At 42.2% G+C, this 17077-nt stretch overlaps 1 protein-coding gene across 1 annotated transcript in view; it reads right to left on the bottom strand.

The window, feature by feature from the left end:
- Nucleotides 1–4777: 4777 nt before the first annotated feature.
- Nucleotides 4778–17077, bottom strand: part of LOC148819340 (GTPase HRas) — a 36363-nt gene continuing 24063 nt past the window's right edge. Inside the window, exons 3-6 of the mRNA XM_088934713.1 lie at nucleotides 15543–15721; nucleotides 13893–14052; nucleotides 9469–9593; nucleotides 4778–7065 (exon numbers count right to left, since the gene is read on the bottom strand). Coding sequence (XP_088790839.1) covers nucleotides 9474–9593; nucleotides 13893–14052; nucleotides 15543–15721 — 459 coding nt within the window. The 3' untranslated portion in view covers nucleotides 4778–7065; nucleotides 9469–9473. The remainder of the gene's footprint in view (nucleotides 7066–9468; nucleotides 9594–13892; nucleotides 14053–15542; nucleotides 15722–17077) is intronic.

The following is a 17077-nucleotide window of genomic DNA, read 5'->3' as shown; positions in this document are numbered from 1 at the left end:
TATTCTTAAAGCTGTATTGCGCGAAGTCAGGAAGCGACTTTCACTACAGTCACATGTTCATGAAAGATATCGTTGGAAACAGGACATAGAGATGATCTCCTTCCATGACCCTTGTTTCTAACAGTGACCTGTGTGTGACCGACGAGGCACTGCAACAACACAAACTAACACATTTCCCCACATTTAAATGTCACTTCTCGCTTTTGGAATCATTAAGTAAGATTTATTAAATACATTTGTTTAAATTGTGAGTGCGAACCATAAAATAACTCGGTCAAACACACCACAAAGTTAGCAAATCCTTACACTAAGCAGAATCTCACATCTCATTTTCAGCGTATATGTACTGTACACATACTGTTTTTGAACCATGAAATGAGCTGATGTATTCGTACACCCGTATCATGGAGCAATTCCTTCTGGAACACACACAATACAAATGGGATCGCAGAGGAGCATGTTCACAAGACCGGGTGCATCAGAGGATGCTCATTTGGTTCACCATGACCCTGCAATGGCTTGCATACGCAAAAAGTCATACTACACAGATACGTGATGCTGTTCAGTTTCCACTCCACGGTCCTAGTCTGTACATGGAAATCTTGCTTCTCCAAAAATGTATTCACTTCTTTATATATATCTTAAGGCAACTACGGAGCACTGATCTGTTTTTTTTTACTATTGCAATAAGGGTCCAGTAACTCAATTCTACCAATTAAGCTTAAGAAATAAACATTCTAATAATGAATCATGGGAGTCATGTTTACGAGAAATGCAGCTACAAAGTACAACCTGTAGGTGGGGTTGTATCCTCAGTAAAGGGCAAAACTTTGCATGTTTCGAAAGGGCAAATGCAGGAAAAAGCTTAAGCAAGCAGTGGAACAACTCTTGTAAGTTCTAATAAAACGAATACATTGAATATAGACAGAAATATGAAGGGGATATGTTAATTTAATTTAAAAGCATTACTTAATAGGATTTAGGAATTCTATTCACAACTCGGCTACTCACACAAGTGTTTCAGAAATATTGCCCCATCATCCATCTTCATCCCACCAGTGCTAGTGAAGGTTGCAGCCAGTTAGATATACAAAGGGGTATATTTACATATTCAATGTGTGTACACTCCCCTTGCCACAGTATGCCAACACACCCCACAAGCGCCAGCATGGTCTTGGGCTGTGTCCACCGGGGGCGGCAGTATGCCATGGTCATTCACCCCTGTTCCTTCTTTAACGATGCTGTATGTTGATGTTTGAACTATAGCTATTTAGAATTGTTTTGTTTTTGGGTTAAAATAGTTTTCTAAGTGAACCATGATTTATTGTTGAATGACAAAGTCATAGAAGCTCTTTTGACCAATTAAATTTAAGTTCCAAGTTATTCAAGTATTTCCACTAACAGTAAGTCACTTATTCCTGATCAGAATTGCACAACCTGACCTGGAAGTATAAAATACACCCATTTCCAAATTACGCAAGCCAAGGACAGCCTACACTGAACTGTTTTAAAGTCAACAGTCTTCACATTAATCCTGTATTAATATGAAGCTGGACTCTCAACTTATTGTAGTGCAGTAATATTCACCATAAATTCGGATTTAAAGGGCTGCACTGCAAGATGTGTTCAACATTGACAATGCTCATCCATTTTTATATTGTTTGGCATTAGCACCTTGCTTACGTTTGGATATCGTGGACATTTTACATTTTCATGTCAAATACAATGCTAATGAACAACTACCAGCGTAGTTCATCCTCTGTAAACTCCCATGTCATATTCTGTCAAGGAAGCAGCTCAGGAATCATGGGTAGATTCTCCCTTCAGTGGTGTTTTCTGACTTTTTTCTGACTGCACATGTACAGTAGTTGGGTGTGTGTGATTCAAGTGTAGTGAGGAGAGCTTGACACCCACAAAAAAGAAAACAGACTGTGAATAAAAGACTCGGTAAACACCTGCTGCTGACATTCTAGCCTCTCCATGACAACCAGAAGATGCACATTAATGAGACGTGACACAATGACATTTTTTAAAGGCTGTTTTTCCAGGAATTGTAGCATTTCTGTATAAGGTTAAATTGTGTAGTGCTATGTACAGTACAGATAAAGTCTTACAATACCACAGTTTTTCATAGTAAAACATCATTTGTTATATAGTGACAATGGTTCCAGAAATGCAAGTTTACTATAATAAAAAGTCGGCACTGCACTGGCTCAGAAATCATATGTATAAAATAAAAAAAAGATGCAAATATCTACATACACTAAAGAAGAGACAATGAACAGTCATTTTATGAGGTTTAGCATTTGAATTTGCACCCAAAAGGTGCTGGAATAAGGCCAGAAAATGCTAATGTTTAACATTTGGGCTTTAAACCAGAGGATGATTTTCAGGCTTGATTGAGGACGATGCCTAGGATGGACATACATCTCATGGGTTTTAACCGTGTAATTATGAAATGTGATGGACAGAAAACAGCAAAGGTCTTGACAAAACTACTTTGTTTTTGTTACTACGACTCCAGTACCGGAGGGCCCATTTCTGTCGACTGCCGAGTCCTTTTGCCCATGCCTTGAGAAGGGTGGATCACATTAACTCGAGGTGAAGCACAAACACGTACAGCCATCCAGGACTGGACTGTGGGTGCCCCAGGGGGCCGAGGTGAGGTTCTGTAGCAACACGCGAGTCGCACTACTGTCGCCATGGAGACCCGTGACAACCTCTCACACCAGGTTAATCCACACCTGCGAGGACCAAAATAGTTTTGCCCTTCAAAGCAGGAGCACGCTGCAGGCTATGTGTAGGGTAGCAGAAGCGATTGCTCCTGCTCTTTAGAGATCGCTGAACCCTTACATCCTGGGCGACGAGCAAACCTGGAAGTTCAGGGCATTCTGAGGGACTGAGGCACAGCACAGTGGATCCTTACAATGCACTCTCATTGGATGGCCCTGAGTTTGCCTCAGGAGAGCCAATTAGATCTTCAACACAAGCAGCAATCTGGAGACCCTAGAAAGGGCTGTATCCTTTTTATATTTCAAAACCAAACAAAGAAAAGCAAAATGTTATAGTGGCCTTACATAAACATTTATACAGCTTACAAATACTATTGTAAAAGAAGGTTTGTATAAGGTACCTCTTATGGACATTGTTCAGAAAATTGTCATAGTTTTGCAGGGATAAACATTTGATGAACAACTCTTGATAAACTATTCTGAATCATACTCAGTTTTGTATAATCAAAGACATTTTCCTTTTTTTACATTATAATCTTTCAATAAAACATTTAAAACCAGTGCAGAAGAATCAAAAATGTATTTCTCTCAGCACATCTGCTTTAGATTAGTCTTGTGACTGTGATGCAATTCTGCGGCCTGTCATGAAGTGACAACAGCTCAACACTTGACTACGCAGCCGCATTTTGATAGGTTACCTGCAAGGACAATTTTGGGGGAAGTTTTCTTTCAAAATTCCTGATTTAAAACATCTGGAATGTTTAAATGGGATCAGGAAAAACACTTTAGTGGACAGGGGTTACTTGAGGAACAAAAAGCAAACAATGTTTAAGGACAAAGATCTCCTGAGGCCATTCTGTTGAGAAATACAATTCAATTCTAAAGGGAAGAGTGACTTAAATCAAAATCCTTTCAGCTCAAGCAGAATCTGGAAAGAGAAGCAAAACTTTAGGTATATTCCTGCAATTCCAATAAATTATTTAAACATTAGACTTATTTAAACTGTCCCTGTGCATGCTCAATTTCTATGGGTACTCCAGTTTGTTCTCACCTCAAACACATGCTTGCCAGGTAACTGGTGTCTCTACATTGTCCCTGTGCACTTGTGTGCATGTCATCTGTGCTGCATCTTTGAGCCGCTTGTTCTTTTGGGACAGGATTCAGGTGGACAGAACTCTTACTCGGCTTACTGGGTAGCTTTCTCATGGTGGATATTGGATCTTTGTCAATCAGAAACATCACTTCTGTATCTCCAAAGGGTCCTGTCACTTACAGAAGCTTTGTGTGCAAGACCTCTAAATCACAGACAACTGCCTGTCCACCCACTAGTTTTAAAATTGGGTGCCTTTCATGTTTAATCCAAATGAACAGTTAAGAAGCAATGTATGGTATTTAGGAGTGAAATTGGGTTAAACTGGCTAAAATCTTAGAATCAGAATTCTTGTTTAAGCAAACAGTATTCACTCCCTGGCACAACCTTAGCAAAAGGAGATTTTGTAAGAATTTATGTCCAAGTTCCTCTGATTCCGATGATTATTAACATCTTATTAAATTCATCAAACCTTTTGGATTTGCCTTTATGAATTATTAACATCTTACACAAAACAGGACGAGTGCCTGCTGATTGTGAGTTTTTCACTCTGCAAAACTAACTGAAGTTTACCTCATCAACAATGTTTCAAAAACAAAAGGGAAGATTTTGTAATAAACGACCTATCAACAAAAGAAGAAAGCAAGGTTATGTGCAGAACGTCAGCACTCCATGAAGCTTTAAAAAGTGTTCTGATGAGGGTCTCTTGGTTTGTTGCTGAGAATCAATGCATTCATGCTGAGCTTGAAGCTAGCTAAATAATAAAACTACCTAAAAAGAAAAAGAGCTATTAATTCAACACTGAATTTGTTTCCAATATAGAGAAACTGATGTTTTTAGATTAATATTAGACTTTTTTTGCCTATCCAAAATGTCAGACAAAATGATGTTAATTTAAATGGTCATTACATCTTCTGTTATAGGGTAAACAGATATGACAACATTTTCTCAGCAATCCCAGTTGAATTTGAAAGTTTAATCATCACCTCTTTAGCGAAATGGGAAAGATGTGATATACCCACTAAGGTAAAAATCAGCAAACAGCAGCATCACCAACTTTACAGCCTGATAGCATCACAGAGCCTGAGTGAGCCTGGGTCTGATCATTACTGATAAAGGAATTCATACATCCAGCCATTTTCAAACCACTTTATCCAATTCAGGGTCGTGGGGGAACCCAAGCCTATCCCAGCAAGCAATAGGCGCAAGGCAGGATACACCCTAGATAGACATGCACACTCACATTAATGTCAAATTCCCAGAAGCCAATCAACCCACCAGCATGTCTTTGGACTGTGGGAGGAAACCGGAGCACCAGAAAGGAATCCAGGCGAACGAGGGGAGATCATACAACCTCCATGCAGATGGCAACCCAGGTTTTGAGCGGAATTGAACTCGGGGCCCCGGCAATGCCAGACAGCAATACTAACCACCTTGCCACCCTCTGATATAGGAGATCTCTAAGGAAATCAAGTCCTTACTGAAAGTGATGTTGGTGGACCAGTAGGTGGAATTCTTCTTTCTGGTCCTGATTTTCCAAACCAACGTCCCAGTATGTTGACAGGGGATACTATGCATGGTTTTGATAAGACACAAAACCAATGGCTTCAAAATGTGCCCATTAAAGATCCCACGGGACAAAGATTGTTGTTGTCTTGGCCAAATGAGGCTCAATCTGATCTACTTGAAAATCCTTCACTGCACTTGATCTGCTGTGTGATGAGCTGGTGCAGAATGGCTGTCGTGTGGGAGTCTTTCTAGGCATAGCTTTGCCATCAACCAAAGTCAGCCAGTAAAGGTGGTCACACAGAGACCAGGCAAATAGCCCTGGCATCACTGGTTCAGGCATAGGCCATGCCACTCTGAGACTCCCCATGCAGTGGCACACTATGGGCAGAGCACCAGCTTGGGAAGATGGCACGAGCTGGCAAGGGTTGTCTTTGCTTTCGCTGAAACAGAAATATGTGATTTGCTTTATTCATCTATAAAAGAGATTTTGCTCCTGCAATCAGCGCAAGCTCTCCTGTACTGGACTGTGGCGCTTGTTTTAGGTCAAAAGGTGGGAAGTCAGGGACAGGTTGAAGCAGCTTGCCTGCAGATGCCTCCTCTCCACACAAACTGCCGGAGCCGGAGCCAGCTGCACGTGGCAGCTCTAGACTGGCTGGCAATTGGATAACAACAAAGTGGAGATTCCACTTTTAAAAGGAAAGCAACACAGCAGGTATATTTCAAGACCCCCTTGATGAGACACCCTAACCCTAAGAAAGGCCAACTCACTGTCCCACGCACCATGTCATGTCTGCGGCTCGCTCAGGTTTTAAGGATATGACTCAGTTTTTTTTCCAACACCTGAAATGAAGTCTGCTAGGACTACTACTCAGTACAATTACAGAAGTTTGCATTTAAGTAGGGTCTGGGTGTCCAAATCCAGCAAATGAAACTCCAGCATTCTTTAGCAATAATAACACCCCCATCCCTACCCAGACTAAAATGTGTCTATACCTATCAAAGCATTAGAGCCTACTAGACTGCTACCGCCCAAACAGAAAAGCTTCTGACTGTTTGTGAATTTTGTTTTTTTGAGGTCTGTGGTCATAAGAAGAGTGATGGCAATAAAGAAGAAAACGTCTTCCCTCATTGTGCCAACCAGAAGGAAACGTGCCTTCCTAGCAGCAGTCAAACTGAGAACTGGCTACCACCCAAAACAAATGTAAGAAGTAATAAAACTATTATGAGGCAGATTTTAAGAATAAATACCCTTTTAACAAATCTGCAAATTCAAAAACAAAAGAATTGCATGGTAAACTTCCATTAAAAAAAATCCCTCTTTAAAAATAAATAAATCACCTAAAAACTCTTTCAGGGACAGTCACAAAAACTTACTGCTGCAGTCTGAAGAGGGATTCCAATGTTAAGGACTTGGAAATAAGGTTCAGAAGCCACCAGTTTCCAGTCTTTTGGAAGGAGGTGACAGTCAGGGTAAGACCAGTGTTGTGACTGTAAAACAATAATTTAAGCGTGATTCCCGTTTCCCACAGTGCAACACACATGGGAACAAGTAGCTGTGTCCTGTGTTGTGCGTCAAGCAGACATGAACCGAATCCAGGGCTCCCAAATCAGGAGAGGCCCCCCTTCCAACAGTTAGTCCCGATGCTTTTCCTCCTCTCCTCTGTTCACAGCTCTTCCTTTCAAGTCCGTTCTGCCGCGCTGTTCTGAAAGACCGCTCCTTTGCCACCCTGTAAACTTTGCAAGAGAGAGAGGAGAGCAGCTGTTATAGATAGAAGGGGAAGAGGGAGGTTCTGCTCAGATCCAGCAGGGCTCTGTGACCCCCCTGGGTCTGCTGCGGAGTCTGTGCCAGAGCTGGGAATGAGAGAGGAAAGAGAAGTTTCTTGCACCAGGTCCCAGTAAGTGCAGACACACCTGGGTTTCTTTTGATCTAATGTGCAACGATACAAGTATGAGAGAGACTTTATACAGTTTAAAGTCATGTTTTTTTTGGCTATTTTCATTATACACAATTGATTTGAAATGGTCATCTGTGGGTTTGTTACATCTGCCCTCGCAAGGATGAATGCACACAGGGGAGAGGGAGGACATATACATAGTCTTCAGATGCGTCACAGGCGCCACGGAGGTTCAGCGCTGAGTGGGGGGAGAAGCCACTGGGGGGCGCTGCGTGACAGAGAGCTGAGAGCTCTGCTTGGGGAATCCCAGCCACAGTCAGCTAGTGACTCGAACCCAGATTGCAGAGCTCCACCTTCAATAGGCAGGGCTCCCCAGAACTCTCATGCTCTTTATTTCTGTACTCTGTTTTACCAAAATAGCCGACAAAAAGGAAAGGCAGATGTACTATGCCAACTATTTCAAGCAATCTGATGCTCTGGCATGTCGCATACCATCCTGAATATATTATTCCTGCTATTGCTGTTAACAGCATTCAAAGTATTGTAGCTGTCAGAAAAGCCTCTTAACTATTAAAAGAGGCCTCTGTGTGGAAAGGTCTAGTGACACAAATACTGTCATTTATATACATCATCTCATTACTGGCTTTAATAACATCACAGTAACCCTAATGTTTTTTTAGAAAGAGGTATAAAACCTGATAGAGAAGGACTTTCACTTGCTATCCAAAGCAGACCTGTATATCAAGTCAAAACAACGCAGGAGGAAACAAACTGTAAGGTGATGAAAAGACGTGCGTACGAATCCTAATTCTTAAACGTACGCTGGTGAAATTGGGTCTACATGAAATGAAATGACTCAGAATTCCATTCTTGGTGGTTCCTAACAAAGAGGCCCTTTTGACAGGTTGCATTTCTAAACTTTTCTTTGGGACAAGCCACACATTCCCTAGATGTGCTCACATTCTCCTTGGGGACTCTCTGAGGCAGTTTCCCCTGTCTTTCAGTTGACCACCACCAGGGCCAAGAACTGAACTGCACCAGGTTTTACTCTGAAGCTCTCTGCCAGGGAGAGATACACATCTTGCATTGGGTCCAGGAAAGGAAACAGCATGACTTGTAGAGACAAGTTTCCAGGAAATCAGGACACCAGCAGTGAACAGCTGCCAAAATCGTTCGATAAGACTTGTGCTCAAGATAACTTTCTGCTTTTGGCTATTATCAAGAATCTGAATCAAATGACTCATGGAAGAAAACTGTAAGATGGTTTGCAAGCTCAATAGTGTGAAATTCAGAAGATAGACAAAACCCAATAATGTGATGAGAGGCTGAGTCTCAACTCATGTTTTGGGATTCAATCCACTTGGTTTGAGGGACAAGCATTTGGCCATATGGGCAAGAAGGCAGAACCTCCCTCCCACCCCAACAAACCAAGAAAGAGGCAGAGTATTGGCAGAGCAGCTGGGCGGTTGTCTGAGCACTGTTCCACTACTGAGGCTTGTATTTCTACTGCAGTCGCGGCGATTGGTGGAGCACAAATATCTGGGGTTGGTACACCTCCCAGGCATTCAGCATTAGTCCATTAAATACTAAAAGCACCTGCGAACTGATACTCCACAAACCGTTCAAGTCACAGACCCTGCTGTTTAGTTTTGCCTGGGTAACTCTTTGACTAAACCTTTCAAAGCAACTGAGCGTCACTTCATAAAATTTGTAAAAAGTAACCACTCCTGTTCTTTGTTAGCATTAATCTCCTACGGTATTTGTTTGCTTTACTGTGGTCACTATGTGGATAAATGAATAATAAATATTCCAGGGATTACATTATGACTACTTATATTTTTTTGCTATGTAGTGTCTTTCTAAAACTCTGTAGTTCATGTAGGGAGCTGCGTCAGCATGCGTAGGCCGCAAAGGAACAAGTAAAGGCTCCACAGCCAAACTGCTGTTTCTTTTCTCCTCTTTTCAGCATGGAATAAACCTTTACTTGTTCCTTTCTAGAACTCAGATCCATTTGTATTTCTTATCCCAGTCTGGAGCTTGGCTTTTACTGATTAAAACAGCACTGAGTATTAACAGGAATGTGGTGCGAAGGGCAGAAAGTACAGTATATACAAGTGCTCTCACACAGACCACATTTACCTGCCTTTTTCGCACATAGTTTCATCCCATAATGGCAGTGCTAACAAACTGGAGATGAATAACACCCCCCCCCCCAGAGCGAAGCCAGCCCATAGACGCTCACCGTGGTCATGACACGACACACTTGCAGTTCATGCAGTCCTGCCCGCTCTCATCAGGGGGGTTCAGCTTCCGCAGTTTGTGCTGGCGAATCTCCCGGACTAAAGTGTAAAATGCGTCTTCCACGCCCTGCGGAAGATAAGGCCGGCCAGTGAGAGCAGCAAAACACAGATTCCCCCCGGCGTCACCGTCTTGCCTCTCGCAGATCGGGTATGGAGACGACTCACGAACACCTGCGCCCCTCCGTTAGGAACCGAGAGGACTGCCCCTGCAGCGTGTTTATAAAGTAAATGCAAGTTCAACTGATACATGTTCTCATGAGTATGAGAACTGAGCTACTCCGATACATTCACGAAGTCATAGACAACAAGATATAATCCGTATTTTCTTTAAAAGAGGAGTCAAACACTTTTACATGATGTACAGGGTTTCAAGTTCGATTTTAACAAACGGAAGTGGGCCTGTTGAAAGCACACGAGCGCTTGCAGTCAACCCAAATGACATGCCATTGAATTTGAGGCTCAAACTAAAGAACTGTAACTGGATTCTTGGCAAGGACATGCAACTACAGCAATTGCTCGTGCGAAACTAAAAGCTCAATAAAACGGATATCAGATTCAATGGGTATCATTGTCATATATTATATAGTGTCCCCAAAGTTGGTATAAAATAAACTTTTTCCTACATGTCCTAAAACCTACAAAACTGATTCCTATATACCCTGGAAACATTTATTCGTCTCTGGTTCCATTTGGTAATTTTTCTTATCACTGTGAAAATTGCAAAGCTACAATTAAAGGTCATTTAATAATAATAATAATAATAATAATAATAATAATAATAATAATTGCTTACATTTATATAGTGCTTTTCTGGACACTCCACTCAAAGCGCTTTACAGGTAATGGGGACTCCCCTCCACCACCACCAATGTGCAGTATCCACCTGGATGATGCGACGGCAGCCATAGTGCGCCAGAACGCTCACCACACATCAGCTATCAGTGAGGAGGAGAGCAGAGTAATGAAGCCAATTCATAGATGGGGATTATTAGGAGGCCATGATTGGTAAGGGCCAATGGGAAATTAGGCCAGGACGCCGGGGTTACACCCCTACTCTTTTCGAGAAACGCCCTGGGGTTTTTAATGACCACAGAAAGTCAGGACCTCGGTTTTACGTCTCATCCAAAGGACGGGATGTCCATTTGTTTCATTCATCCACATTACAGAAAGACAATGTTAAGGGTTGAATTATGTTATGTACAACCACATTTGTTGATTTATTAAAATGTTCTTGTGGGTTACATAACATAGGTATAACATAACAGAGACCTGATGACTGTTTCATTAACATAAAGAGAACTGAAACTTAATACCTGTAGACTCTTACGTTTTACTACAAAGATAATCTTCGATTAATACACTTATAACACTTATATATAAGAACTGATAATTTCCCTAAATCTGGTTCTACATTGTAACACTTATGATTTTGTATAGAAAATGGTTCATAGTTTTTAATATTTTGTATGGTAGTATTTCCCTGTAAATTTATTGGTGTACATATATTTGACATTTTAATTGATTAACTGTTAATGAGGAGGCATTTGAGGTGTTTAACAAGAATTCGCCTGACTTGGCTTTTCTAAATGCTACCCTTGCTGGGAAATATCCTGGAAGATGAGATAAACATTCATTGTTATACTCAAGGATTCACCTATATGCATCACTTAAAACAGCTCTGTATTGTATACAACCTTACGAGCCGCTTGGCTGATACAAAGACATCAATGTTTATTCAGGACTAAATTCTAATAAAGATGTTATTGGAACCTCAAAGTCAGTTTAAAAAACTGTGACTGTAAAAACTGTAAAAAGGTGGTTTACCTTCTAACTGGATGGCTGATATGAGAAACTACAGTGTTATCTTAGATCAAAATAAATTTGTCCTTTAAGCAACGTGTTTAAAAAACATCTAAGGTTATCTTTTCTTCCTCTTAGAAAATCAGACATTCTTTTCCCACATGACAGATTAACACTTGCTTTTGTTAACATCAAAGCAGCCAGATTACTGTAATGCACTTTTTCTAGTGCCTCTGGTCATGTTTTTTCATGACTACAGCTCATACAGAATGCTGATGACTGTAAGTTCAGATTTCGTGGTTCTTGTTAAAATTCTATCACTATACCAATAACTTTCAATGGCTACCTGTTCAATTCTGGATCCATTTCAAACTCCTACTTCTAACAAATGACGTACTAATTTCCACACTACTCAGTGTGCCGTGTTGAAGACTCAGATTCAGTAGGGTTTGGAGTTATTTTCTTGCAGAAAACACACATACCAACACAGACACTCAAAGTTGAGATGGTCACCTATGAGCCTACAAAGATGAGACTGCTGGGTATCTGGAACACAACTTGGCGTGTTAGCTTGTATCACTGAGCTCATAGAAAACTGCAAACATTTAAGTGAGTCACTGCAGCACATCACTTGTATGAAACATGGTATCAATGATGTCTATACATCATATATAGTACCTGGAGGTGAAATGCAACAGACTAAATACAGCATTTCTCAATAAATAACAGCGCTCAATATAGGGCAATCACTTTCGTAAGTCTTCTAAACACATCACTGCCAGTTTCCCCACTGGAAGCTAGAGAGAAGAGGAAAACTGCAGTGGCCAACCAGCAACTGGGCACCACTGTGCAGCACTGGGAATGCGGTATTATGGCACTGTGTTAGCATGATGTGCATCCCTGCAGCACTGAGACCATCAGGAGCCCGTAAAGTCTCTATTAAAGTAGGATTGTCAAAGCTCTGGGGAAGGAAAGCACAACTGGGAGACAGAAGAAAAAATAAACTGAACACTTCAGGTTTAAGGGGCGTTTACATGAGTATTCAGGAACGAGCAGACTCTTGTTCACCCACTGAAGGGGAATACGAGATGGGTCTGGACTGCCATGAGACAGGTCAGCTCAACCTGCAGATGACACGTGGCTTCAAGAGTCCAGACAACTGCTGTGTGTCTGTTGGCTTGGTGCGAAGCTACCGTCTGTGGGATTATGACTAAATGCTTGCAAATCAGCATCCCCCCTAAAAAGGGTTATGCATTTTAAAAAGTGTGCTCTTATCCCCTTAAATATGCAATGTTATCACACTGCTGCCATCTCGTTACTAATTTTTGGTTTTTGGAAGACAAACAGGATAACAAGAAAGAAACATTTTTACTTTAAGTTCTAGCATAGAGGTAAATGATATTTGATACCATATTGCTTTACTGCATTGAAATATTAGATATACTTGTTTACAGCACCAAACAACAAGGCCAGCGTGGATAATGAGCACACTAACCCCTGCAACTGGGAACTGCAGCTCCCAGGAGGAACCTTGCCTCATCTTGATCACAGCACAGAGGAGCTTTAACCGACTGCTGCCCAGGTCAAGGCGATGGGAGACGAACAGGTTCCCAGTAAAAGTGTGAAGGCGTACACTGTCTGTCTGAACGGGACAGAACTGGACTGGAGCATGGCATGGGAAGCGCTTCAGTATGCAAACAGAACCTACTGCAACAAGGGAGCCAAAAGCCTGTCGGATGCTCTGTACTATCTCACACAGAACTGGCAGAACCACGAGGCAGACACAGCAAGCACGATAGCATCAGCTGACGAAAGAGAGCTGCGTTCACTAGCTCAGCTGCCCTGCATAAAAGCAATGCAATCCTCTGTGACTCATAGCGAAGCTTAGACCACAGCTGGAGTGCGAGGCAGCTCACACAGCCCACACAGAAGAAAGCCGAAGAGCTCTCCATCTCTACCTGAACGAAACCGAGAAAATACTGTAACTGTACTGCTAACCCCCCTCCATATCAAGCACAAAAAAGCAGGCAAACGATCTTGAAGACGTGCTCATGCCTTCTAATCCCCAATCCTGGATTGGTACAGTAGTAATCCTTTTAGGATTTTTCTCCTGTTCCTTCCTTGGTGGTCATTTCTACATTTCCATTTTTTCAATTTTAATGCCCTCTTTCAAACTGATTCCCAAAGCCACGCCCATTGGTACTGGAACTGAATTCTGGGAAGTGGGAACACTGAATTGGAACTGGGAACTGAAAAACTAAACCCTGAACCAGACTGTCAACAAAGGTGAGGAAAAAAGTGAGAAAAAGAACAGCAAACGTGTTTCAGGAGTGCCAAGTCTGTTGATGTGTACAGTACAGGTATAGCAATGGTACTTATGCAGAATAGGAAAGCTCCTTCCCAGTACGTGCATTTGGCTGATATCTGCAGACCAGTCAAGAATGTGTTCTCGCGAATAAGGGAGACTGGGCGTACTGCAGGCTTGCTGGCCTGACCTGTCTGGAGGACTGGAGAGTGAGTTGCCGGAGTGCTTGCTGCAGCTCCCGCTCTCTCCTAGCGGCCTTACCTGTCTGGTCTTGGCCGACGTCTCGATGTAGGGGATCCCGTAACTCCGGGCCAGCTCCTGGGCCTGCCGCGTGTCCACGGTCCGTGCCGGGAGGTCACACTTGTTGCCCACCAGCACCATGGGGACATCGTCGGAATCCTTCACCCGCTTTATCTGCTCCCTGCGGACACACGGGGCAGCCGTCAGCACGGTGCCGGGGTTTATCCCACCGCCTCAGACGCCAGGCGACTGGCCGGCCTCCGGTCCTCCGAGGCGCAGAGGACTGCCCAGAAACAAGTGCCCTTCATTTGTGCGTGTGAGCACATCTACCCACTTCATCCTGGATTCCAGTACATACTGAATCACCCCTGGCTGACATTATGACCTATAGAGCCAAGAGCCCCTTAATGACAGCAGGCAAAGTACAAAGATCATACAGCTGCGATGACAAAGAGCTTGTGTTGTCCCACACCATTAACCACTACATTTGCTGGTAGCTATTGCAAAATATCTGGTACTGAAAGGCTAGGGAAATATTAAGCACAACACCGCAGTTCACGTACAGAACAACCACAGGCTCTCAAGGTCAATGGACAGTGCACCGCTGTTGTTTTCACATTAGGGCCATTCCAGAGATGAGTTCTCAAGTTCTCTAGGCTGCAAGTTGACAAGCATTTCTCATCAAGGGACTAATTCAGCTGTGCCTTCTGATGTCACCGTAGCTCTCCTATGGGAAAGAGAGCTATGGGAAATGGCTTGCCTCCCAAGAGCAACTCCACGTAGATCACCTCTTTAAGGTCGCAAAATGCTGCAGAAAAGCTAAATGTCAGGGCTCCAGTACATCTTCCCTTCTCCTTAGCCAGTCCTTGAATAATCCTCCACACAAGCAGATGCCTTCTCATCTCTAACTGAATCAGGATCGATTTCATTGGCACTGCTTTGTAATCCCATCAATTAGAAGATAAACCTTCTTTAGCCATGATAAACGCTACAACATTACATCACTTCTACCTCTGGGCCTGAAGGAACTATCATTTTCCTTTTGCAAACACCTGTAACTTGCTTTTTCTGCCATTTCTTGCTTAGCTGCTTCTTAGCTTGTTTCAGACTCTGTTTGAGATTATTATTAGTGGCTAAGTTTACATGCCTCTCAAATGTGGATGATCAGACATTGAGACAGTCTGTGAAACAGGTCTTGTGGGGTTGTCAGGCCTGGTGTGGAGGCCTTACCATTTTCTGGGATTTGCACCAATGGCAAAGGCAGCCTGAAAATAAATTTAGACCACAAAGTCAGGCACTTGTCTCAGATGTGCCTGAGACTGCAGTTTGAATATAAGCGCCAGCTGTATTCACCATTGGTGCCTTGACTTAGCCCTCCAGTGACTGGGGCTGCTGTGGAGCTCAGAGAGGGGGACAAGTGTGATAAGCCGGTTTATAGCGATGAAGTCAGACCCCAGGATCCTCAACAGTACTTCAGCTCCCACGCCAAGTGACCAGTCTTTGATACAACAATCAGACTACTTCTCTGAAGTGTGAAGATCAGTCATTTGGAAGCACGCCAAATTTGTAATAATTATCAATAATTTGAGGTACCACCATGTGTGCTACACTTAAATTCAGTGTGGCTGTGACAGAAAGTTTCCTCTATCCTCTTCCTCACTAAACACAGACCTGTACTGATGGATGTCTTCGAAGGATTTGGTGTTATTGATAGCAAACACACAGAGAAAGCCCTCTCCAGTCCTCATGTACTGGTCTCTCATGGCGCTGTACTCCTCTTGACCTGCTGTGTCCAGGATGTCTAGCAGACATGTCTCCCCGTCGATCACAACCTGCTTTCTGTAGGAGTCCTAGCAAGGAAAGGAGGAATAAAGCCATGAGATTCAGCCAACACTCCACAGCTAAATTACATACAAAGCAAACAAAACTACACACCAAAGGTACAGTGGTTCCCTCCTTTCTCCCCACACTTTTCAGAAAAGAAAGTCATGCCTAGTGTACATTCTATGACTCCAAGAAAAACAGCTCACAAGTTGTCCTTCTTATGTCTGTGCTAAACTAGGCCTCCACTAGTTCTAATACTTAAGGTAGTCCTTTTATTAATGCTGTGAAGCAGTTTGCTATAGATCCTAACCACAGTTGACAGTGAGAATATGAAAGCATGGAGCCCTGAACTATGCCAACACAATACACCAATCCATTACGATTTCATATATAGGCCAAATAATATAGTCGCCTTTAATGCAGAAATTGTTTAATCAGAAATTTGTGAAATAATTTCTTTACATAGCAAAACATGTTAACCACAGATTTTTGATATGCGTTATGTGAAACCCACAGGCTGTTGCGACAGGGCTGTGAACTAAAAGCACTCAGATCAGCAATGCTGATTTCTATGCACATCTTAAGGCACTATGCAATTGCAGTCTGTTATTACTACTAATAATAGTGCCTACACATCCATCGGGCTCTAAGACTGTACACACCCACTGTAAAAAAAAGATTAGTACATGCAGTACTGCTCCTGCCTCTATCTATGCCCATTAAACAGCACAGTTTTTCGAAAGCCCTCCTCATTATTGTATTGAGTGATGCATGTCTCCTCTGATCTCTGCTACTTCACCTAGAGAACACTTATCTGGCAAGCAGAGGCTGCCAGCAGAACACCAGCAAATAACTTGAAAGGGACGACTCATCCGCAGAGCTTCTCTCTTTGATCTTTAAAATACAGAATGTACACACAGACAGAGATGATTTAGGCCTTTAAAGCTGTGGAATTAACAGAATGAGGGCAGGAAAAATAAAAGGAAACTCATCAACAACTGTATTATCCAGTGATACATCTATAGTTGATACCTGTCATGTTGCTTCTTTTGGAGTATTATCCAGCATTTAATTTATTTCTTACCTAGACAGAAAAAAATGTGGTTACAGCATTTTTCATCATTAAGCTGTAACCACATTTCTTCTGTATCTTGTTTGAAATACTACAAAACACAGGAAACATTTTCAGAACAGATGTAAAACAATTTCCTTTCCCAATGAGTTGCTAATGAATTGTTAAAAAAAAGCAAAATATGTAGGGGTTTTTAATGTTTGCCTTGGAAATCATTTCCAAGCATTCACTCCTCATAAGAACCCCATTTCCAACTTAAAACTTTAAAGCAAACCAAAATACATGATTCTAAAACAATGTTGAAAGAAAA

This window comes from Atractosteus spatula, chromosome 16, assembly GCF_055471065.1.
Source record: "Atractosteus spatula isolate fAtrSpa1 chromosome 16, fAtrSpa1.hap1, whole genome shotgun sequence".
NCBI lineage: Eukaryota > Metazoa > Chordata > Actinopteri > Semionotiformes > Lepisosteidae > Atractosteus > Atractosteus spatula.
Note: the sequence above shows the minus strand (reverse complement) of the source record. Positions and strands in the feature narration are given on the sequence as shown.